This window comes from Plecotus auritus, assembly GCF_963455305.1.
Source record: "Plecotus auritus genome assembly, chromosome: 3".
Taxonomy (NCBI): domain Eukaryota; kingdom Metazoa; phylum Chordata; class Mammalia; order Chiroptera; family Vespertilionidae; genus Plecotus; species Plecotus auritus.
Window position 1 is genome coordinate 221,258,744 of NC_137772.1, and position 23,174 is coordinate 221,281,917.

A 23,174-nucleotide genomic window follows, 5' to 3' on the forward strand; every position below is an offset into this window, starting at 1 on the left:
TAAGGAAAGCAGGTAACAAAGGGGGTCTGGGCCAGGGTCTGCTTTTTGGAAAGATTGGACAGAGCCTGGTCTGACACTTGTTTGGAGGCCTGAAGGAAGGGCGGGGGCCAGTCAGGCCTGGAAATCAGGCCGGGATCTAGAAGGAGCAGTGATATTCCTAGGATCACACAGTAACTGGGCAGCTGAATGGGGACTATAACCCACATTATGTGCAGGTGTTGGGGTTCTGGGGCTCCTGGTCTGACCCTAAAACAGAGTGGAAACACCCCAGATATGGTGTCGGCAGAGGGGACCTTGTCGGGATCTGGCCAGTGAAGAGCTGCGTGATCTTCATCTCTCTAAACCCGTTACCCATCACTTCACTGCTCATGTGCTTCTCCATTCCTTAAAACAAGCTTGTGAGTATTAAGAATTACAGATACGTTACTTCACCAGCGGTAAACATTCGCTATTTTGTTATTTATGAGGCAAATGCTAAGCCTCCAGAGAGGGCGAAGTACTGTGCTGGCATAGGCCTAGACCCTCTCATTTCACCTCCTGGTAAAGCTGGCCCCTCCCCCTCCAGCCAGAGCCTGCCCTGGTGCCCGGGCCCAGGACACTGGGCGTTTGGTGGAGAGGGGAGCATCCCATACACGGGGTTGGGCAGGCAGGGCGAGGCGTTTCCAGGTAAACCCCTCTGACCTGCTCCACCCACCACCCCACAGGCCGACTCCGCTCCCTCAAGCACAGGGCTAGGCATCCGAGGGTGATTTAAACCACATTGTTATGAAAAGCCCCGAGTAGAGGCAGACATGTGCTAGGGGCTCAAGAAGGTGAGTGAATGAAGGAATCGGTCAATCACTCAACCACTCAGTCCTGGGGAACCCAAATGCTGTTCACTCCAATCTCAGCCAAGTGTCACCAGCTCCACTTCCGCTCTTCCAGGGACAGGGAGCTCAGACTTCAGCAGCAAAAGGTTTCAGGATTAGCTAGTCCTTCTGAGCCGGATCCTCCCCCTCCTGGTTCCCCTCAGCCCATCGGCCTGCAGATGGGACCCAGAGCCCGTTTGAAATCTGTTCATGGGATGTACCCAAGTCTTCGCAGGGAAAGCACCGATCCCCGCCGCGGGACATTAGAGGCCACGAGTCTCCTGCTCTTCTCGCTTCAGATGAGGTTCTGGCCAGAAAGGGGCTGTGGTTGCCCAAGGCCAGTGGTCGGCAAACTCATTAGTCAACAGAGCCAAATATCAACAGTACGACGATTGAAATTTCTTTTGAGAGCCACATATTTTAAACTTAAACGTCTTCTAACGCCACTTCTTCAAAATAGACTCGCCCAGGCCGTGGTATTTTGTGGAAGAGCCACACTCAAGGGGCCAAAGAGCCGCATGTGGCTCGCGAGCCGCAGTTTGCCGACCACTGCCCAAGGCCACATAGCTGGCTCCAGGCTCAGCCAAGATCAGACTGTAGACCCCACTTTCCACTGAGTTCCTTCTCAATCCAGAGCCCCTCTGGGACCTCCTCCCGCTGTCCCCACCTTGAGGACACCCCCCCACAGCCAGCCCAACTCTGTGATGCTGAGGATCTGCTTCCCTTATGGGGACCCTCAGGCCGGGGAAAGCCACCTCTGGTCACTGCCAGTGAGAGGCACAAGGCCGGGGCCTGGGGTCCAGGTGTCAGGAGCTGCTGCAAGACCAAGACCCACAGAGAGGACTGTGTGGCTCTTCTCACCCCACCCCCAGACAGAGGCCTCCCTCGGAGCAGCAGGCCCACACGTGTGCGCACGCATGTGGGGATGTGTGTGTGTGTGCGCATGAGCGTGCACGGAGCCTCCCAGAGTGAGAGGAACACGCAGCAAGCTGTCGGCCAGTTCTGCCAACGCGGAAAGGGTAACCGCCGCGCACGGTGCCAACAGACAGACCTCCAGCGGATTCCTTTGGTTTGCTTTTCGTGGTTATTTTTTTTACAACTTTAAATACGGAATATAAATAAATTTTACATTTAAAAAATAAAAGGAAAGCCCCCAAAAATATAATCACCGACTTTACAAACTGAAGGAAGCAGGATTGGGGTGGGAGGGGGGTGCCGTAGAAGATGGGAAGGGAGCTCAGAACCCACCCCTAGGGGGCCTGGGGGTCTTTTCCCTTCCCGTCCCCCCACCCCAGCCACCAGAGATGGAACGCGAAAGGATCTAAGATGGGGGAGTGTGCCCCCTCCACTGGAGACGTTCCCTTGAGTTTTTCACACCTGCCTGGGAGCGGGACTGCTTGAGCCGAGGACGTGGGGAAATGGAGGCCAGATGGACGTCTTACCTCCGGCCCTCCACCGTGAACTCACTCCTGTCCGGCCACTCCAAGCCTTTGTGTCAATTAGGAAAAGCACCCCTTTCCTCCAGACACTTTCCCTCCCCCTGCCGAAGCTGTCATAATACACAGATGGGCCGTGTCTGCGATGTGAACAGTGGTCCCTGCCTGCGGCGCGCGGGGCAGTGTGCCCTGGGCAGTGTGGGCTGGGCTGGGATATGACGGGAGCCTCAAGGAGGGGTGCTCCCTCGGTGGACAAGAGGGAGATGCAGGGTGGAGGTAGAGAGGTGGAACAGAGGAGGAAGCAAGGGGGTGTGGGGGTGGAGGAGGCCGTGGACACCCAGGTCCCCACCTGCACCCACCTCCAGAGCAAACTTCATCGCTAAGCCATCGAAATGGCTCTAGGCTGCCTGGCGCCTGGGCTGCACCTGCCCGGAGAGTCCACATCTTCAAAGATGTCAAATGTATAAAAGGAAAGAACGCCGCTGTGAGCACAGGCGGCCAGGGCGCGGTGACCGGGCCTGGGCTGTGGCAGGGGTCTCTCCAGTCTGTGCTCCCGCCCTGGTCTCAGCCACAGGACACGAGGCACCTGGCCTGCCGGGGGGTGTTCCCATCAGAGCTGCCCAGGGGTCAGGACCAGGCAGGCCGCGCAGAGAGGTCCTCAGGCCCCCGGCAGGGTTCTTGGAGCCAGTCCGCAGTGCTCCGGGGCGGCCTGGCCAGGGAGCCCCTTCCCCCATCAGTCTCTCTTGCGCTCTTATCCCAGGTCCTCGGGGTCGGAGGGAGGAAGACCTCGATGGAGTCCAGATCCTTCATTTCCTTCTCAAGCTTCCGGGCAAGACGCTGGAGGCCACTGAGGGGAGACCCGCTGGCAGAGAGGTGGATGGACGGACACGTGGAGGGGCGGGGAAGCACCATTGGCCGTCCGAATCAGGCATCGAGACAGACGGACGAGGGGAACAATATTATCACTCCAAGGACCCCATGGGGGCGATACAGCAAATACCTTATTAAATAACCCTGTAATCCAAGCAGAGGGACATGGGGGCTCAGAGACATGCCACACGCACATGCCACGTGTACATGCCCCCTTGCTGGGGGCAGGAAGCTGGGGTCCACTGGTCGTCCCTGACCTCCAGCAGGGCTGGGGGCTGGACAGCTGAGGTTTAGGTGGCCCATTCTCTGAGGACACGCTGGGACAGAGATGGGCTGGGGTCTCCAAACCTCCTGTCCACCTGCCCCGTGGAAAAACTCCCTTGATAACGGGACAGAGGGGATCAAAGCTTCGGGCCCACATGTTGTATGGGAAAATGCCTCTCCCTCACCGCTTCCACAGCCCAAGCCCAGGCCACAGGGGTCCGGGCCTCATCTCCCCGCCTGCCCTTACCTGCCCACGCTCCCCTGCAGATGCCCTAGGCTCCCAGGGTCTCCTTCAGCGCCTTCTTGTCATGCGTGTGCTTGAACTTCCTGTGCTTCCCCTTGGGGGGCCTGCGGACTCGCACCGTTCGAACCGTCACCCGAGTTTGGGGCGTCTTGGCTGCTTGAGAAAAAGAAGGTCTTGTCAGCAGGCTGACAGCCCCTGTGGGGTGGGGGTGGTGAGTCCTACCTCTCTCCACCAAGGCCTGCCACAGACCTCCCCAGAGTCCCTGGGCTGAGGGAAGGGGCCAGACCTCCTGGGTTCAAATGCCAACTCCGCTGCTCACCAGCTGTACATGCCTTGGGAACAATGACTGAACTGCTCTGTGCCTCAGTTTCCCCGTCTGTGAAATGGGGGTAATTCCAGATAGGAGTGGTGGAAGGAATAAATGACAGTATGCCGGCGAACACAGAGGGGAAGAGATTATAGCTTAAGTTCTAGGTCAGTACCCACTGACGTGCCCTTTATTTCCGGGCCCCTTGAACCTGGCCAATAGAAGGAGGCCGAGTGGTGCTGTGCCAATTCCAGGCATGAGCCTTGAAAAGGCCTGGCAACTCCCACCTTTGCACCTTGGGGAGCCCTGTGCCACCACATCAGAAGTCTGGTTACGCTGCTGTGGAGGCCACATGGGGGGTGGGGGGGAGGTCCTGGGTGACAGGGAGTGGGACAGACGCCCAGCTGTCTCAGTTCAGCCTCCAGGTGACCGACTGCAACTACAAGAGATGCCAGCAGAACCGCCCTGCTGAGCCCCGACAGCCCACAGACCAGACAGAAGGAAATGGCTACAGTCCCGGCCACAAAGTCCAGAGTAAGGTGTGATCCGCGACCGACCGACCGACCGACCGACCGGCCGGCAGCTGCTCTTATTCACTGCTCCCTTAGTGCCTCTGCTTGATCCCCTGTTGAGCTCTCCTCCCACCAAGCCTGCAGCCCCTTGCAGTCCTGGGCTTTGGGCCAGAACCACACACACTGAGCTGGGCCTTTCCCACGGTTGCACCTGCCATCTGCCGGGCCTGCCACCTGGAGGAGCAGCACAGCGGGCAGGCCAGAGCTGGCGCCGGGCCAGACCACCTGGGTTCCAATCTTTTGTGTTCTTTGGGGAGAATCATGTAAACTCTCTGTGCCTCAATTTCCACGTCTTTAAAACTGAGCCGCCAGCAGCCCTGGCCTCCTGGGGTGAGGAGATAATACACGGAAAGAGCCAGAAACTCCTCGCTAGCACTTACCATGCACCTGGCAATGTTTGTCCTCACAGAGGGTGTACGTATCCACATTTAACAGATGAGGAAACTGAGGCGGGGGGACTGGGATTTCACCCAGGGATCTGCCTCTACAGTCCATACTGTCAAGCCCTCTGCTGTAAATCAGGGCAGTGAAAACTCTCTCCCAAGCTCAAGGCCCCTCTCTTTCTGGAGACTTCCACGTTCTCCCCGGCCCATCCGGTTCTTTGGGGCCAACACCTGACCTCCACGAGGCAGTTACCCCAGCTCTGCAATGCAGGGACTCGGGGCCTTTGCACCAGGAGAGCCACTGAAGGGTCTGGATTGTCCCACCCAGAGACCAGGCCACCAGCAGAACCAGCCCGAGGTTGTCACACAGCTCAGAAGGGACAGAGCAGAGATTTAAGCCGAGGTCTGACACTGACCGCCACATCACACGGCCACACCACCAAGCCTGGGCCCAGCCCTGGACAGCTGCCAGGAGCACCATCCCACGGGGCCAAAATGCTATACCTGAAATGGCAACACCTTATCTACATACTAACCGCTCGACATGCCTCCCAAGGAAATGGTTTGGAAAACCACGTGTCACGAATGCATGTGAAAAAAAAGACCCATTCTAAACATAAAGAATAGACATTTTCCTGGGTAGAAAAGTCATTCTCCACGTTAACGCTATAAATAATCGACAATACATCAGTTTGAAGCTGTCAAGTTATCAGCCTTCCCAGGGCATCCGGGCCTCAGCGTGCCTCTGAGAACAGAATGAAAAGGCTGAGACGGCCCTGCCTTCAAGAGGCTTGTTAATAAGAAATAACGGTGGCACCGCTCTGTCCCCTAACCATAGAAAGTTCCTGAAAAGCGCCTGGCCAGTGTGGCTCAGTGGTTGAGCATCAACCCATGCACCAAGGGGTCCCCAGTTCGATTCCCGGTCAGGGCACATGCCTAGGTTGCAGGCTCGATTCCCAGGAGGGGGCGTACAGGAAGCAACTGATCCATGTCTTGCTCTCACATCCATGTTTATCTCTCTCTCTCCCTCTCTCTCTCTCTCTCTCTCTCTCAAATCAATAATAAAAATATATTTTTTTAAAAAAAGAATGTTACCGAAAACCAAAACAGTAACTTGAGTGATTTTTTTATGTCCTTCTAATTGCATTAACTTAATGATTCTCATTTGATCCTTTCTGCAAACTTTTTAAAAAATTATTTTTATTGATTTTTTTTTTTAGAGAGAGAAAGGAAGGGAGAGTGAGAGAGAAACATGGATATAAGAGCAAAACGTTGATCCGCTGACTCCTGTACGTCCCCGGAAGGATCTAGGATCGAGCCTGCAAATGGGGCATGTGCCCCGGCTGGAAATCGAACCGGCACCCCTTCGGTGTGTGGGACGACACCCCACAACTGAGCACACCCACCGGGACCTTACTGCACACTTTTGAGGGCAAAAGGCGGCCGGCTATCGTCTAAAGAACCCAGAACTGGATGTTACAGGACCCGGGACTAGCTGTGTGACCTTGAGCAAGACCTCTGCTTCTCGGGGCCTCTGGCACCCCCTCTAGAAAATGTGGAGGCGGCCATTGAACCAGATCATTTTTGGTCCTTTTCAACTCTTCACGCCTAACTATACCCCTGATTGGTGAAATCTAAAGGCGGAAATGAAACTTGGGTTCATGTATCCATCTGATGCTTGAGCCCTGTCTCTCACACCCCTGCTGTGTGGCTGCCCCGCCCTTATTCACACCCCTCCAGTGACAGGAAACTCACTCCCTCACGAGGAGAGCAATTCCACCCGGACGCCTGTCTAGTGGGTTAAAATCTCTGTCTGCTGGCCTTGCCCCTGGGTCCTAATTTCCCTCTCAAGGCCACAGGAATTAATTTGTTTTTCCATCCCCAGGACAAGGTGTCAAATATCTGAAGACGATATGCATGGGGTCTTCTCTTGTGCAGGCCCTGGTTCCTCCCCATTTCGTGCTCTCATTCAACAAAGTGGGGGGCTGTGGTATCAAAGCTGGGGTGGGCTCCTTTGCACAGGGTGGTCAGGGCAGACCTCCAGGGGAAGGCGACTTTCTGAGCTGAGACACGAATGAAGAAAAGAAGCAGGCTTGAAGAGCAGAGAGAAGCGAGTTTCAGGCAGATTGGCATGTGCAAAGGCCCTGAGGCAGACATGCATTTGGCCACAAAAAGGCTAGGCTGGTTGGGGAGGCAAAGGTGAGGGGGACCGGTTGGGAGCAAGGCCAGAGGGCCAACCAGGGGCTACGTCCTCACGTAGGGCCTCATGGGCAGGGGAGGAATCTGGATTGTTCTCCGTGAGACGGGAAGCTCTAGGTGAGTTTAACCAGAGCAGGCATGCCTGAACCAATCCCCCCGACCTGCAGCTGCCACGGGAGAGGGGGGCTGCCCGGCTGAGCAATCAGAGGCAGACCCTGGGCCCACAGTTACCTCGCTGCTCCTGGGAACTCCCTGTGGTGCGGGTCACGGGTCGTGCAGGAACCACTGTCTCACACCTGCAGGCCAGGTGGTCCTCCAGGGTCACTGTGGCCTTCTTAAAGATCAGCCTCTTCTGCACCATCTCAATCTTTCTCACCTGGAGGACAGAATCACCCAAGCGCCTCTGTAGGACCAGCGGGAAGGGGCTGAGGCAGCCACCTGCCTGCTCTTCCCGCCCCAGCATCCCCTGCGGGATCTTTCCTCGAAAGCCTGGAGAGCTGAGAGCAGCAGGGCAGACACTGTGGCCCGAACAATAGCGGGACCTTGGCCTCTGCCCTTCTCGTAGCTTTTCCATCAAAACAAGCCCTCCCACCCTGGCCTTCAGCTTGGCCAGACCCCCCTCGGCCCTCCAGAGAGGGGGAAAGGCATTTCCGGGTGGAGTGTGGGGCCTGTGGTGTCCTCATTCCTGGAGCGCCAGCCAAGGTCAGGGGCTGTGGCAGAGGCGGGGAGATGGTTGTCTGGAAGGAAGTGGGGGGAGGCTTTATCCAGGAGGGAGGCGGGAAGGGGGAGGGCAGCTGTCAGGTGTCCATCTTTAGAGCTGAAAGCGTTGAGGACAGGAGATACCATGACAGTGGGCGGCGTGGTGGGGAGTGACACGCAATCTCGGGCGCAGGGCCCCGGCCTGTGGTGGGAGGTGAGCACGAGGAAGGGGAGGGGGCAGGGTGGGGCCAGCAGAGTGTTCGGCGAGAGGCTCAGCAGGCCTGAGCCCTCAGCAGCTGGGCCAGCCCGGTCCAGCCCGAGCAGGTGTGTGGGTGAGGCTGGCCGAGGGGTGCAGAAGCCCTTCCACACGAATCAGAGATGGCCGAGGCCCCTCTGACACTGCTCTGCCTGGCTGCGATCAGGAGCTCCCCAGGACGGCCTCCACCTAAACCCCCTTTGAGTCAGGGTGTACCCAGTATTTCCAGAAAAGAGGCAGGCGTCGGCGTTCAGACTCCTGCTACGGGCTGCCCCCCCTCCTGCGTGCAGCACTCTCCTTATTAAAGACACAGCTTGTCCTGGGGAGGTGAGTGGGCCTGACAGACACGGGGAGCCTTCCTCGCTGTGAAATAAAGGAACCCGCGGGGCCAGGGCAGGGGAGAGCTTTGGGGGAATCTGAGCAGCTGCCCAGAACATGCTGAGTGTTCAACATGCTTGCAACGTTCTCTTCCAGAGACACTCGGGGTTGTGCCCCTGTAAAGGGCGAGGCAGCACCGCGACTTGCCGCCCTGTGCCAGCCTGCCTTGGGGTCTGCCTGTGGCTTTGGGTCACAGCCGCTGGGCGGCCGCAGAGGACGCTTGGGCAGCCTCAGCACAAGTGTCCAGAGAGCTTCCTGAGATTGCCGGCTCTGGACAGGCCGACCCATGTGAGCCTGGTCAGTGAGGCACAAGCCCCAGCAGGCAGCGGGCCAGCGGCTGGGCCAGTGCAGGGCGGGGCGCTCACCTGGACGTGGCACAGCTGCACCTGGGTGGGGGGTGGGGCCAGAGCGGGGGTGGGGTGGGGGGGAGGACGTTCACCTGGACGTGCCGCAGCTGCACCTGAGTGGGGGTGGGGCCCGTGCGGGGTGGGGGGGTGGGAGGGCGCTCACCTGGACGTGCCGCAGCTGCACCTGAGTGGGGGGTGGGGCTAGTGTGTGTGGGGGAGCGCTCACCTGAACGTGGCACAGCTGCACCTGGGTGGGGGGTGGGGCCAGAGCGGGGGTGGGGTGGGGGGGAGGACGTTCACCTGGACGTGCCGCAGAGGCACCTGAGTGGGGGTGGGGCTAGTATGGGGGTGGGGGTGGGGGTGCTCACCTGGACGTGCTGCAGCTGCACCTGAGTGGGGGTGGGGCCCGTGCGGGGCGGGGGGGTGGGAGGGCGCTCACCTGGACGTGCCGCAGCTGCACCTGGGTCGGGCGGCACTGCACCCTGTGGTTGTTGCAGCAGCCGGAGCAGCGCTGCACCTCCACGCAGGGCGGCCACACCAGGTAGTTGGCGTTGCTGCGGTCGATGAGGCTCCGGGAGATCTTGAACACCTCCGTGCGGATCTTACACTCGGCAATCATGGCTGGCTCGGCGACTGTGGAGGAATCTGAAAGGAGAGGGCACCTCTGTCAGGAGGGGGGACCGGCCCAGAGCCCCCACCTGGCAGGAAAGCGCAGCGGGCACCCCCGGGACTGCTCTCTTGCTAAATGGCCGCCCAGGCCCCTCTTCCTCCCGCCTCAGGAGAGGCTCTGAGTCCGGGCGCCATCCGCCGTGGGACTTGAGCAGGTGGCTGATGTGCTCTCGCTCGGTTCCCCACGTGCCAATGGGGTGACCTACACTCAAGGACCATGGTTAGGGACAAGCGCGATCATTCATGTGGTAAAGGTCAGACTCCTTCCGCCAGCCCTCACTCATTTCCCTCTGTGGTTTCACACCCTGTGGGTTTGTCCGAATGTGGCCCTTACTTGTTGGGTATTATCTTGTGATCACTTTACTTGGCTGTTTTACACTGTAATCTCTTCTGACCTCATTGCTTCTTTCGAAGCCACCGTTTCCCCATCTATGAAATGGGATAATGACAGCACCTACCCTGCGCCTGCAGACCTAGGAGCCATAGGAGTGACACCTGGCCGACAGCACACAGAGAGGCAGTGCTGGGCTGGTCACTGTGCACATACAGAGACCCCGAGGTCGGAGAGCCCAATGAGCTGCCCAAGTCCACGGTGAGGAGCGGGACCCGGCCACCGGCTCATATATGGAGGTCCCCCAGCACCATCTATAGCGTTAGGGGGACTGCCGGTGGGAAGAGAGGAGGAGGGGCTTGGGATGGGCACTTGCTTCACTGGGAAGGCTCCCATGGGACCCGGGGATCTACATGGCCCTTCGGGCTCTGCAATCGAGCGGGAAGCAGTCCCAGGCTTTGCTCCAGGCCTGCTGTCCCAGGCCTCAGCCTTAGTCACAGCCGACACGCAGCCAGGGGGGCAGGGGTTCAACCGAGAGGCACATCAGCTGCATGGCCACGCCTACGTCTTTCCCTTTCTGGGCTCCAGTTTCCAACTCCATAAAACGGGGTTAATCATATCTAATTCTAGTTGAAGTAATGAAAAATAAGTTTAAAAGCGTTATATTTAGGAAGCAGTGTGTGCTGGGGGAGTACACGATGACCCAACTCAACATAAGCTATTTAAGGGTGTTATTGTCCCTTAGCTCAATTCAGTCCCACGTGTGGGATGAAGGGGGTTGACCCTCGAAGCCTTGAATAGGGTCCTCCTTCCCTGGCTCCCACCTTTGCGGGGACCCCACTTTCATCCTGGTTCTTACCAAGGCTCCTTCTCCCTCGGGACAAGCTCTCGGGCTCGCCTCCAGAACGGGACCGGGTCAAATTCAGGTCCAACTCGGCTCCGTCTTCATCTGCAAGAGCAGGACAGTCAGACGCACTCTGGTCACTGCTGGCTGGCCCGCCCACAGGGTGGGGCTCCGGGGAAAGGACTCCCCTTCTGGCCCCGGTAAACCTGAGTCCTAGCTCTGAGGGTCAAACCCCAGGTGACTAGGGGCTCAGGAGGGGGTGGGGGGCCTGTATCCTCTGGGGGGCTTCAGTCCCACCCTGGGCTCTTCAGTCACATTTCTGGACAGAACTCATGTGAATGGAGTTAAAAATAACCCTTCCCTTCTGCTACTGTAAGCGAACCCTCCTCGGCCTCCCGGGCAGGGCAGAGACCCAGAGCTCCGAAGGCCACTTTCCAGTGCCCCTCCGCCCAGCGTTCCCATAGGAAGTGCTGAATGGAGAAATTCCCAGAATCCCCAGGGGGAACCGCATGCCCAGGACACAGCCCCTCTGGAGCCCCTGACAATGGCCCAGTTGGGCGGGAGAGAGGGAGGGAGGGAGAGGGATGGGGGTGGGGGCTGAAGGCAGAGGGGTGCGGTGCCGGGGCTGCTAGGATCAGGGAGCCTCACCCAGCCCCTTCTAGATCTTGCTCTCTCTCCACCTCCCAGTCTCTCATTGTGATTCTGTCTTCCCCCCTCTGACCTTCTGCCCCGTGTCTGCCCTATGCCGTCCATTCATTCCTAAGGTCACAGCCACACTGCAGCCCCCTTCTCTGGTCTGGGAAGCCCTCAGCTCAGCACCACCCCCACTCCAAGGAGACATCCCTCTCTCCGCTGCTGGAGGCGAGGGCTGGGCAGGGGGACAGTGACTTGGTGCTGATGGTGGGCAAACTCCTCTAGCTCTCTCGTGGCTGAAAGCCGGCAAATAAACTGAGGTGTCGGGGACCAGCTCCTGCCCCTCCACACAGCGCCTCAGGCTCACGGGGTCTCCCATCCCACTGGCTGGCCCAGCTACTGTCCCACGTCAGCCTGTCTGTGCCTCCCGCTCCCTTCCTCCCTCTCTGCATCTCGGGAATGTCCCTGGTGGGGAGGAGATGGGGAAAAGATGTGCTTTGTGGAAAGGTTACGTTGATTAGGAAAAAATAGCCACATGGTTGCCTCAAAACAGGCCTGCTATTGAAAACCTCGTCTCCCGACCCGACCCCCACCCGGGGTGTGGAGGGGCTGCCCGAGGGTGGGGGCAAAGGCCCTTGGAAAGAAATAGCAGAAAGGCTAAATTTGGAAGTTGCCCCATTGTGTTGGCCAGGGCTGGCCAGCCGGGCATGGGGTGGGGGTGTGGGAGACGTCGGGTGCGGGGGCCTGATGAACAATAGGTGGGCCCAGCTGGGGCCCCTCCCTCGGCCTCACCAGCCCCCAGCGCAGGAGGGTTTGAAAGGGCCCGGGAATGCTTTTGAGAGGGAGCCAGGGGCCCAACGGGAGAGGAAACAAAGGCAGGAAATGCTGTCCCCCGCAGATAGCAGTCTGGGCAAGGATTACAAAGTGACAAAGAGACAAAACCCCAGAGGGAAGGGGAGCTGGGGGTGCAGGGGGGGGTGATGACCAGGGCTCCAGGGAACAGGCCAGAGGTTAGAATAGAATGGAATTCGCTCTGAAGACAGCGTTTATAAATACATTCCCCACCCAGGCCGCCAGCCCCGCCACGTGTGTGCCACCGAGCACGTGCCCATTCGATGAGTGTGCTCTTGGGCACGGGCAGGGCTGCCCGCTGGTCTGGGCCAGGTGTCCCCGGGAGACCTTGCAGAGCTGGCCCCAGGCCAGAGGGACAGGGAGACGGCTCTTCCAACACCACCCTCCCTGGCTGAGTTCACACCTGGATACTCATTGGGCAGGTGCCCTAGGCACCTCCTCCCTGCCCGCCCCCTCCGGGCGCCCCACCCTCTGCACCAAGCCAGAGACACATGTGGGTGCTTCTCCTGCCACGCCCCACGTCCCAGGTACCAACCCGTCTACCCACTCAGCTCTGCCCCAGACAGGTGTGGCCCAGCCCTCCCGGGCCACCACAGGCCTCTGCTCTCCAGATGTCAAGGAAGGGACGGCCCTGGCCCTGGCCCTGGCCCTCCCACGCCCAGGGACGCAGGGGAGGCCCAGCGCAGTGGAGGAGGGTTCCATTTACCTACGGAGTCTCCGTGCAGCAGCCGCTGGAGGTCATCGAAGGAGCGGATCGAGTGGTCACTCAGCATCTCGTAGAGCTCCTCAGGAATGGGATCCCCCTGCCGGGCAGACACATGGGATCAAGTGAGCTGGGAGTTAGGGCTTTCCAGCTACGGCCCTCTGGCCCCCAACACAGACACAACCTCCCGTGAAAAGTTCCCACAGGGACCCTCGGCCACGGACAGATGGACACCCAGGCTGGGGTGGGCAGGAGGCGGATTCCAGACCTGACAACCAGGAGCAGAACCTGCCAAAGCCTGTAAAGACCCAGCTCAGATGCCTCATCCCCCACAAATAGGAACCCCGGCTTGCTCTGAGTTCGGTTTGACTGGGTCTATCCTTCTCCTCCATCACGCTATAGGTCCTGGAAGGCTCCACAATCCTTTTGCTTCTCCTCCACACCTGACAGTTAACGCCAGCCAGCATTTGTCTTGGAAGATCTCATTATCCCCATTTTACAGATGAGAAAACAGAGGCTCAAAGACACAACACCCTTTGTCTGAGTCCTAAGCCAGTTATCAGCAGAACCTTTATTCAAACCCCAGTCTTTCTGGCGGCAGAGCCTGTATCCCAGCCTCCGGGGAACACAGGTGTTTAATAAAGGCTCGAAGGGTCGGATGGTCTCAGGAGGCCACGAGTACTAACGGTATTTTTTTAGTCTCTCCCTCAAAGAGGAGAGCAGGGAATCCTCCGATGCGGCCAGGAAACCTGAAAGCTTACCCGTGCCCCGTGCCCAACCAAACCCTATTTTTAGCGCCCCTCTGGCCTCTTCCCAAAAACACTTGAAACTTAATAAGCACTTTAACAGGCCCCACTCGGAGCCGGGCTTCCTCAGGGAAACCGCAGGTCCCACAGTGACATGAGGGGAGCCCACGGCCCTCAGTCCAGGGCGCCCCAAGGGGCTGATGCCGAGGTCTTGAGAAAGAGGTGAGGGCAGCCGAGAGGCGCAGAAGCACGATCCTGACATCCACCACCTCCGGGCACAGAAAATGCTCGCGATGCCGCTGCACAGCCGAACTCCCACCCGTGTGCACACAGGCCGGTGCTCACAGGCACAGGGCGGCACGGCCTCGTGGAAGGAGCCTGGGAGGGTGTCAGCTGACTTGCCCTGCTCTGTGCCTCCGTTTCCCAGGATTAAGAAGGGAGGAGCTCCTGTCCCAGTCACTGAACACTCCAAGGCCTCGAGCCCGGGAGGCTTAGCACAGGCGCCTCCCCTCAATGCCCAACGGAGAGGGGAGGTCATCTCGCCTCGAGGCCGGCCCAGGAGGTTCTCCCCAAAAGCTCTGGTAGGAGCCTGGCGATCGATCGTTTCTAGCCCCTGACCAAAGCCCCTCTCTGGACCCTCCTCCTGGAGTCGGTCCTCGAGGGCTTTCCCCATGCCCAGCTGCGGACACCCACGTCGACTTCCTTGAAACCCCTGAGCTCAGTTTCTTCATTTGAACGTGGAACTTTTCATCTGGCTGGAGGCTAGGGCTGTCAGGAGGTTCCCGGGAGGGAAGGGCGGGGGCGAGCAGTAAGTCTGGCTGGAAATTGGGGTCTTTCCTTCAGGGTGCGTGACTGTGCAGCCAGGGAGCCAGGGCTGCGTGTGTGAGACGAGGAGAAGCGTGGCTCAGCGGCCCCTCGGTTCCTGCCCACGTCCCCAGGCGCTGCCTCCTCCAACCCGGGGCACAGAGCACACCTTTGGTGGTCTCCAAGTGTGGGCACAGCACCCAACCCGAGAAGAGGAGGCGGGCGGCGGGTCTCCAGTTAAGACCAAGGCAGGCCACCTTCTGGAGGGTTCTGTCACCCCCCAGAACTGGTGGTCCGGGAGCTGGAGTCCACCCTCTACTGCTACCAGGCACCAGGGACCTCGGGCTGGTCACTGCCCCTCTCAGTCCCCGGATCTCACCCGTGAATGGAGGGGGTTGAAGACATTGAATTTGATTCTAAATGTGTCCAGGGGCAGCAGCAGAGCAAAGCCAAGGTTGTTTGTGGAGCAGTGATGACTCAGTTAGCCCCCAGGAGAGGGGCTGGAAGGCCCAGTACCAAAGGGCACGTAACACTCACGCCAAGACCTCCTGGCCCCCTGGAGAGCTGGCTGTAGCTCCCAGCCGTGGCAGAGGAGACAGACCCCCCCCATCAGGCCCAGCAGGTGCCCTGGACCCGCCCTACGATGCACAGGAGACAGCATCTTATGGAAACAAACCCAGAACCCCTCCCAGGCTGCATGGGGAAGAGCCCAGGATAGAGACTGGGGAGAAGCACACAGTAGGTGCTCAAAAAATGCGGGTGAAATGCATGAAGGACTCTCCCCTTCTCCCTGGGACTCTCTCCTGTATGATTCTCCCACCTCCTCCACCAGGAGGCCCACCGGGGATAGTCTCCCCACCCCCCAATGCAAACTGCCTCCTGTAGGGTCCACTTCATTCTAAGCAGAGGTCATTCTGCTCATGCTTCTACTCATTCGGCCACTGGGTGCCCAGAACCCAATACAAGCCCCTGGATTTGATCAGCCGATCACAGCTCACTTTTACTAAGTGCTGACAGTGAGCCAGGCACCCGGCGACATGGTGCACGGCCAATCCCAAGAGGCGGGTGCTATTTTTATCCCCGTCTTCCAGATGAGGAAGCTGAGGGACAGAAAAAGTAAGTCCATGGCTACAGGTCAACAAGACTAGTAAGCAGCAGAGCGGGGCCCTCCCTCTTCCGGGCCGCATGGCGCTCCTCAGCACTGCTTTCAGTTCATGCCCCTCTGGCCCTGCGGAGGTCATGGGGCAGAGCATCTCACCTCAGGGCAAGGGGCCCCCAGGGACACTGGCGTGTCCGCAGGCATTTGTGGTTGTCACAACTACTGGCATCTAGAAGGTGGAGGCCAGGGATGCTGCTAAACACCCTACTATGCACAGGACAGCCTCCCACAGTGAAGAGCTGTCTGACCCAGAGTGCCAACAGCACAGAGGCGGAGAAACGGTAGCAGACGCAAGAGCAAAGGGAACCTGGATTCTTGGAATAAGTCTTTTAACAACCTAAACCCTCCGCTGTTTAATCTTTTAAATGGGGCTAATAATACTTCACTAGGGTTACTGGGCGGCCTAGTTGCACCCAGCAGAGCAGCCAGCAAATAATGGGGGTGGGCTCCTCTGAGGGCAGCAGCGAGCAGCGCGCCCGCCCGGGGCCAGCAGTACAGGGCATTTTTGAGGATGACAATGGGTAAGTGGAGAGCGTGTGGCTTTGCACTATCCCCTGTGCTGGGCCACAGGAAATGACACCCCAGCCCCACAATGGCAGTGTGGGCTGGTGGGTTCCTTTCAGGGCGGGAGGTAGGTGAAGGGTGACAGCGTTCAGTCTGTGGTCAGCTCCGGGATGCAACGCTCTGGGCACCTGCTGAGGCCAGAGGTTCCTCTTGATGTGGGAGGGAGAGCACAGGGGAGGGATTGGTTCTAGAAGCCTCCTTAAGTGGGCAGCTCCCCTCGGAGCTGGGAAAGGAGGCCAGGCACCCTGAGGAAGCTGCCCCAGATCTCAGGCTGGGGGTTCCTGGCAGGGTGAGGGCGTGGCAAGAAGGCAGCTGGGGCACAGCCAGCCACGGAGCCAAGGCAAACAGCCTGCTCCCCACCCCACCCCCAACGCCAGCTGCAGAAGGTAGGAAGGGCACCAGCTAGCATGAGGCTAGATGAATTACCTGCTCCCAACCAAAGGGGCTTGGACCCCACCCTCCACCTGGGCCCCAGCACACACACGGATACACTCTCCCCAGCCTTCCTGCCCTTCAGCTAAGGGAGACGGCACAGGCCGGGCCCACGCATCCAGGGGCGTTGTCTGTGGCTGGCAGAGGGAGAGCCGAGCAGGCCTCCGAGCGCCTGCCTGCCTGCCTGCCTGCCGAGAGTCTCAGGCCTAATTTAGATTCAATGCCAAAGCCAAGCCCTTTGAAGAAGCCTCCTCTGGGCAGACCACAGAAGCCATTTAGAACCAGCCTTCCCACCTACCATTTCCCTTCCCTATCGCTCCCGGGACCCTCCCCCGACCCCACCCCTCCTTAATGTGAGCGCAGCTCCCACTGGGCCCCCCACCTCTCCCTGCAGCAGAAGAACTGTTAGCGCAGAGAGGGGCCAGGGCAGCAATCTAATCCTGGCAGCCCCGCCGCCCCCTCCCTCCCCCCCCACCCCCCGCGGCATTCACTGCCCGCCACCCCAGCACAGGGCGGGGCCCAGGGCTCTGCATTTGCAGGAGGTGTGGGAACTCTGCTCTTGAGGAACTCACAGCTAATCCAATCTTCTCACGTTTTTCGGTGGCGGGGACTGAGGCCCAGCTCAAGATACACAGAACCTTTGCAATCTGATTTTCCTGCGGTTTCTTCCCCTCTGTCCTGTCCAATCTTGGCAGTCCAAGTCCCAAGACATGGAAAAGAAAGGCGCACTTGTCTCTCAAGATGGGAGGGGGGCAGGGAGTGACTCGAATGAGGAAGCCTGGTGGAGGGCAGTGGCCGTGCTGGGCTGCCCTGGGGTAAGGCCTAAGTGAGGCAGTGCTTATAAGCACTTAGCAAGCGCGTACCTGGTCCCTCTCCCCCTCCCGGATTGTCTTTTTCACACATATTTACAGATTATCCGTCATCAACCAGTCACAGGCCAGTAAGCATGGGAGACAGTGGTTACTAAGACAAAAGCTCTCTAGTGGAGTTTATACTCCAGTGAGGAAAAGCAGGTGATAAACAACTAAATAAACCAGAAAATGAAAAAAGCTGTCCATTTCAGTGGGGGGTGAAGCCCAAGGCAAACACTTCTTTAGCACTCCTGCTGAATCGATCAATCTATTTTTCTTTCTTTCACACACACACACACACACACACACACACACACACCCCTAGGTCTTGTACCAGAGCCTCCAAATTCTGTTTGATCCTGACCTTGCAGACACTTCTAGGGCTGGGAGATTCTAGCAGGTTGATCTCCCGCCACCTAAGGCAGTGTTGGGCAAACCGCGGCTCGTGAGCCACATGCAGCTCTTTGGCCCCTTGAGTGTGGCTCTTCCACAAAATACCATGTGCGGGCGCGCACGTACAGTGCAATTGAAGGAGTACCCTAATTAAGTTAATAACAATGTACCTACCTATATAGTTTAAGTTTAAAAAATGTGGCTCTCAAAAGAAATTTCAATCGTTGTACTGTTGCTATTTGGCTCTGTTGACTGATGAGTTTGCCGACCACTGACCTAAGGCATTAGCAAACTAGACGGAAGCTGGGTAGTGAAGGGCAGAAGGGTGCTGAGGCCGGAGGCATCACATGACAGTGGGAGTCACCCGGCCCAGAAGCCAGCTCAGCTGATGGAGATGGGACCTCACAGGCCTCAGCCCACCCCCTGCCAGAGCCTGCCTCAGGTTTCCCCACCCTCCTGCCCAGCTGCTGAGGCCTCTACCTGAGGCTCAGTCCATGCATGTTTGAGACACAGCCAACCCCAAGGCCACCTCCATCAGCAAGTGGTCCCGGAGTTTCCTTGCTGAACTGGCCCCCATGTCCATAGGTTTTCCCTTTAAGTCTCTTCTCCCAGAGCCGCCTTGAGGCTTGCTCAGGCTTAGCAGGAAAGTGCCTGGTAGACTGTAAAGCACCACACAACGGTGTTCAAGGATGCAATGATTAAAGAGGGAGAGAGGCAGCCGCTTCTGTGCCATAGCCTCCCTGCCAAACACACATACCCATGGAGTTGTGGGAAAGGAGGAGGAGGTGCTGGATGAAGCTGGGAATGGTAAGGGCAGGCTTGGGAAAGCCCTTCTCAGCTGCTACCCAGCCTCTGCTGAGCATGCTGGGATCAGCAAAGAGGACAGAAGAGGGGAGGGGGGCTCAGCGGCTCAGGGTCCTCTGGTCTTGAAGGCTCAAAGAAGAGCTAACTTGAAGGGAGAAATGCCCTGGACATGACAGTGGTCCCCAAGCACATCACCACTTTCAGCCACATGGGAGTGGTTGAGAAAGAGCAATCGCGGAAGAATAATGCTTGAAGGGCGTGCAGCTGACCTTACCCGGCAAAAAACATGGGTGCTGCGAAGTCCGGACTGATGGGAGGGTCCCCGTTTCCCTCCCTTACAGCACCCAGTGAGAAATTGGAGTGACTACAGAGGTAGCGAGGTGAGGGGCCCACCTGTGGCGCGGGGGTTGGCACCTGGCGCTGGGCTGTGCGTGCTGGGTGTGTGCGTACGTGTGCTCAGGCCGCGTGTGCGGGGGGGGGGAGGGGGACTTGCGTGAGGTGTGTGCGGGGCGCGCGCGTGTGCCCCGCGTGTGCACGGGCGTGGCGGCGGGCGCGCGACCCGGCCGCAGTAGTGCGTGCCCGTCCCTGCGCGCCCGCCCGCCGGAGCGCAGCATCGCCTCCGGCCAGGAGTGTGCATGCGTGGGGTGAGTGAGCGAGTCGGCCGAGCGGGGTGGGCTGCGGAGCGCCGCGCCGGGAACGCCGTTCCCAGGACGCCCTGGCACCGGCCCAGCCCCGGCCCCGAGGCGAGGCGAGGCGGCAGCTGGGGCCGGCCGGCGCCCCCTCCCCAACAGCTGGCCACAGGCTGGGGGCTCCGGAGGAGAGGAGGGGGCGTCGGGAGGGGCCTGCGGGCAGCCGGGCCGAGGCCCGCGTCCTCTCTCCCGGGTGCGGGCCGCGGGGGGCGGCCGCGGAAGGGCGGGGCCCCAGGGCGGGCGGCCGGCGGCCCTTAAGGAGCCCCGAGAACAAAAGGAGACGGCGACTGCTCCTCCGCGGTCAAAACAACCTGCGCTGGCGGCGGCCCAAGGCCCGGCCGCGGCCTCGAGCCCTGCGCCTTAACCCCTTCGCTGCCGCCGCCGCCGCCGCCTTCCAGCCTCGTGGGAGGCCGAGAGGGGCCCGCCCTCCCGGGAGCAGGCGAAGTGCGGGCTCCCGGCCACCGCCGGGCAGAAGCGGGACCGGACCTAGAAACCCGCGCTCCCCGCAGCCCTCTACCCCCCTCATCTCGCGCCTCCTCCCCGCCCCGCCCCCTTTCCCACCTGGATTCCGGGTACATTTGCCAACTCACGGCTACGTGAGGCCCGGAGGGGTGGGGGACGGATCCGACCCGATAGCTCTGGCGGGGGGTTTACACCCCACGTCCCCTGCAGCCAGGCTTTCCCAGGCGGCGCGGGCGCACCCTGCGAGCGGGGGAGAGGGCGCAGGTACTGCGGGGCCTCAGGCACACACCGCTCTGGGGCTGGATTCCTTAGGAGCCCCCACTCCTCCCTAATCCGACTGCCCGAAACCTGTCTTTCACCCCCACCCTTCCTTCCTCCTTGCCCAAGACACAAGCTGCTCCCGGACCCGCGCTCTGGGGCCCGGGAGTGGGAGCCAGGGTGGGACGCAAAACGCTTTCGAAGGTTGGCGTGGCTGCCACCAGTGCGGCAGCTCGCACCTCCCTGCAAGCCGGGTCCCAGCCAGAACCTAAGCTGGAAGCGAAGTGGGCTCAAGAGGTGCCTTCTGCACCTCGGCACCACCCCACCCTCTCCATTCGGCAGGGAAGGGGCTTATTCAGTTCCTGAGAGGTGGGGGACGGGACCACACACACCTTTCCCCACACTTACAGGCGGGGAGACCTGGGATTCTCCCCGAGAAAGAAAGCCACCTCTGCCCCCTCCTCTCAGAGCCTGGCACCTCCCGGACCTCGGGTTTCAGCCCTCGGAGGTCACCTAGCGCCCAGTGCCAGGCACTTGGGCTGCAAGGGTCCAAAGTTCACTGCAGGGAGGGGAGAGGGCGGCCAAGGGGTGGGGGCGGGGGTGGGGGTAATGAATGAAGCGAACCAGCCCCACCGCCGCCGTCGCAACTCACCTCGGCGCTGACCAGACGCAGGTAGCAGCAGAGAGACAGGAAGAGCGCCCAGCAGCGATTCATGCCGACTCCGGGCCCGGCCCCGCTGGGCCCCGGACGCGTGGACCGAGCGCGCGGCCCCCACGGCCAGGGTGGAGGGCGGGGGCTGAGGAGGGAGGTGGGCTCGGCTGGAGTCTGCGGTGATCAGGCGCTCAGGCCGCTGCAGCCGCTGTCGCGGCTCACCCGCATGGCCCCCGGGTGCCACCGCCCCCGGACCCGGCTCCGTTGTTGGGGGACTGAGGAGGGCCTGGGCGTGAGACCAGGGTCCGAGGCCACTACCTGGGCGGATCCCGAGCCCGAGCGAGCATCCACAGCCGGGGGGCTGCGTCGCGAACCAGCCGAGGTGTCTAGCCGTGTGGGGGCGCCTAGGGGACTCCAACCTCCAAGAGGAAAAAGAACGCGGCAGTCGATGGTTCGTCTTCTCTCTTCTCTCGCTGCTGGTTAAAGGCGTCTTCCTTTGCCCGCTGGCTTAGCTTTTTTGCAACATTTTCTGGGAAGGGCCCCGAAGTCGGAAAGCTAGAGCTGGGCACCTTAAAGCCAAAGTCACCCCCCGAAAACTTTTTCCAAAGTTGGCTTTGCAGCGGCGGCCGGAATACCCAGGCAGCGAGAGGTGCAAACTCCCTCCTGGGCCGACTGGGGGGTGGGAGTGGGGGGGCCGGAGCGTGTGCGCCCTGGCTTGGGGCCCTGGGCGGCGGGCTCGGCTGCTCCGCGCGGTGTGCCCGCTGAGCTCTGGGCGGGACGCAGCAGACAGGTGGACGTGGGGCGAGTCTGTCGGTCAGTCTGCTAGCCACTCTGGGCGTCCTCAACGGGCTGCAAGCTGCGGCTGCTCCGGCTTTCTCTTTGCAATGAGGCTGGAGCGTGGGCTTTTATTCCCCCGTCTTCCGTGTGTGTGCAAAATATCTATCTCGGGAATGAAAGATGGGCGCTGGCAGCCGAAGGAGAGCCCTCAGGGAGGCCGTGGGGGTTGGCTGCGGGCTGAGGGGAGGCAGGCAGGCTGCTCCCGGTGCGGCAGGAGGAGAAGTTGCCACCCTTTCAGCTGTTCTGGCCTTTTATAAAGAATTGAAGAGGTGGGTGGAGCAGCCTTTCCTCTTCTGGCTGAGAGTCAGCACCAGGAGGGAAGGGGGGTGGCAGGAGCTTGGGAGGGCCTGAGGCACGGGTGGGGCGTTTAGGGGTCTCCAAGAGCCCAGCAGCCCCTCTGCCCAGGAATTTGGCCCCTGGAAAGAGAGAGCTAGAACCTAAGAGCCCTCAGCACAGTGAGGGTGGCCTGGTTTCACGTGGTTGGGGAGATGTCGCCTGAACCGCGGCCAGGAGTCCTAAACGGCTTTTCCAGGACCAGACGTTTGCGCCCACACAGGCCTGGTGGAGGAAGGATCAGGCTCTGCGCCTTGGTTCAGATCCTGCCCTGGCCGGGAGTTGCTGGGTGACCTTGGGCAAGTCATTTCCTTTCTGTGCTCCTGCATCCGGCCTCAGTGTGGGAGAGGGTTACTGTGAGGGCTTTTAGTGCATAAAGCACCCAGTTCCACGCCAGCCACAAGGTGGTCGCACTAACCCCACAGCCAGTGCCATTCAGCTGAAAGCTGGGCTCATCTCTCCTTCTCCTAGCTGGTTGCCTGGCACATAGCAGGCACTGCTGGCATTGGCTGCATTTGAATTTGTTGAACTGCAGAGTCACACAGACTCCCACAAGCCGGCAGCCTCCTAGTCACCCTGATGTTTACTACCTCCCGCAGCCCCCAGCTTTGAGGCCCAGGGCCCACCACCCACAGCAGCACCCACACAGTTAACACCTCCCACCCCCAGCTCTGGGAGCTGCTGTGTCCCTGTCTTCAGCAGTCACACGGTCACAGTCACATAGTCACACGCACACCCGCGGAGCCCAGCACCCAGCTCGCTGCATCACCCTGCTCCCGGCCTCAGGACACTTTATCTGGTCCCCGTGCCGTGTCTCTCATCTGGCCTTCCCACCCAAACCATGGCAGCCTGCTCCTCACTCACATACACACCTGCCATCACTGAGACAAACACACCGTCTTCTCTTCATAAATCTTCTCCTTGGCCTGAGCAGGGTCACCTGCTCAGAGGACTCCTCAGGAGGGCCTCTTTACAGAGAGCCACACAGAGAGTGGTTGCAGGGGTGGGCAAACTTTTTGACTCGAGGGCCACAATGGGTTCTTAAACTGGACCGGAGGGCCGGAACAAAAGCATGGATGGAGTGTTTGTGTGAACTAATATAAATTCAAAGTAAAGGAGCGGAGGGGAGAGAAAGAGAACCGGATAGAACAGCCGGATCCGGCCCGCGGGCCGTAGTTTGCCCACGGCTGGTAGAGGCTCAGGCACGATAACCCACGGGGAAGCACAGAGCAGCTGCCTGGCGCGTAGAGTGTGTCTTTCCTTCACCCAGCGTCCCAGTGTTTCCTGGTGGCCAGGAGTGCTCCAGGCACAGTGCTGATGCAGGCTCCAGCCCTGGGGGAGCCCCGTCCAGAGGA

The 23,174-nt window shown here is 59.9% G+C and overlaps 1 protein-coding gene across 2 annotated transcripts; it reads right to left on the minus strand.

Moving 5' to 3' along the window:
* Nucleotides 1–1,943: 1,943 nt before the first annotated feature.
* Nucleotides 1,944–21,601, minus strand: PDGFB (platelet derived growth factor subunit B). 2 transcript variants are annotated; one of them, XM_080661029.1, is made up of 7 exons: nucleotides 20,650–21,601; nucleotides 12,839–12,935; nucleotides 10,663–10,752; nucleotides 9,243–9,448; nucleotides 7,355–7,499; nucleotides 3,666–3,818; nucleotides 1,944–3,298 (listed from the first exon to the last, which is right to left on the minus strand). In XM_080661029.1, the coding sequence occupies exons 1-6, from the start codon at nucleotides 20,710–20,712 to the stop codon at nucleotides 3,691–3,693; spliced, it is 729 nt and encodes a 242-aa protein (XP_080517155.1). In that variant the 5' UTR covers nucleotides 20,713–21,601; the 3' UTR covers nucleotides 1,944–3,298; nucleotides 3,666–3,690. The 2 variants fall into 2 exon arrangements, with proteins under 2 accessions (XP_080517155.1, XP_080517156.1); XM_080661030.1 differs by having other exon boundaries at nucleotides 3,666–3,815; nucleotides 20,650–21,137.
* Nucleotides 21,602–23,174: the final 1,573 nt, after the last annotated feature.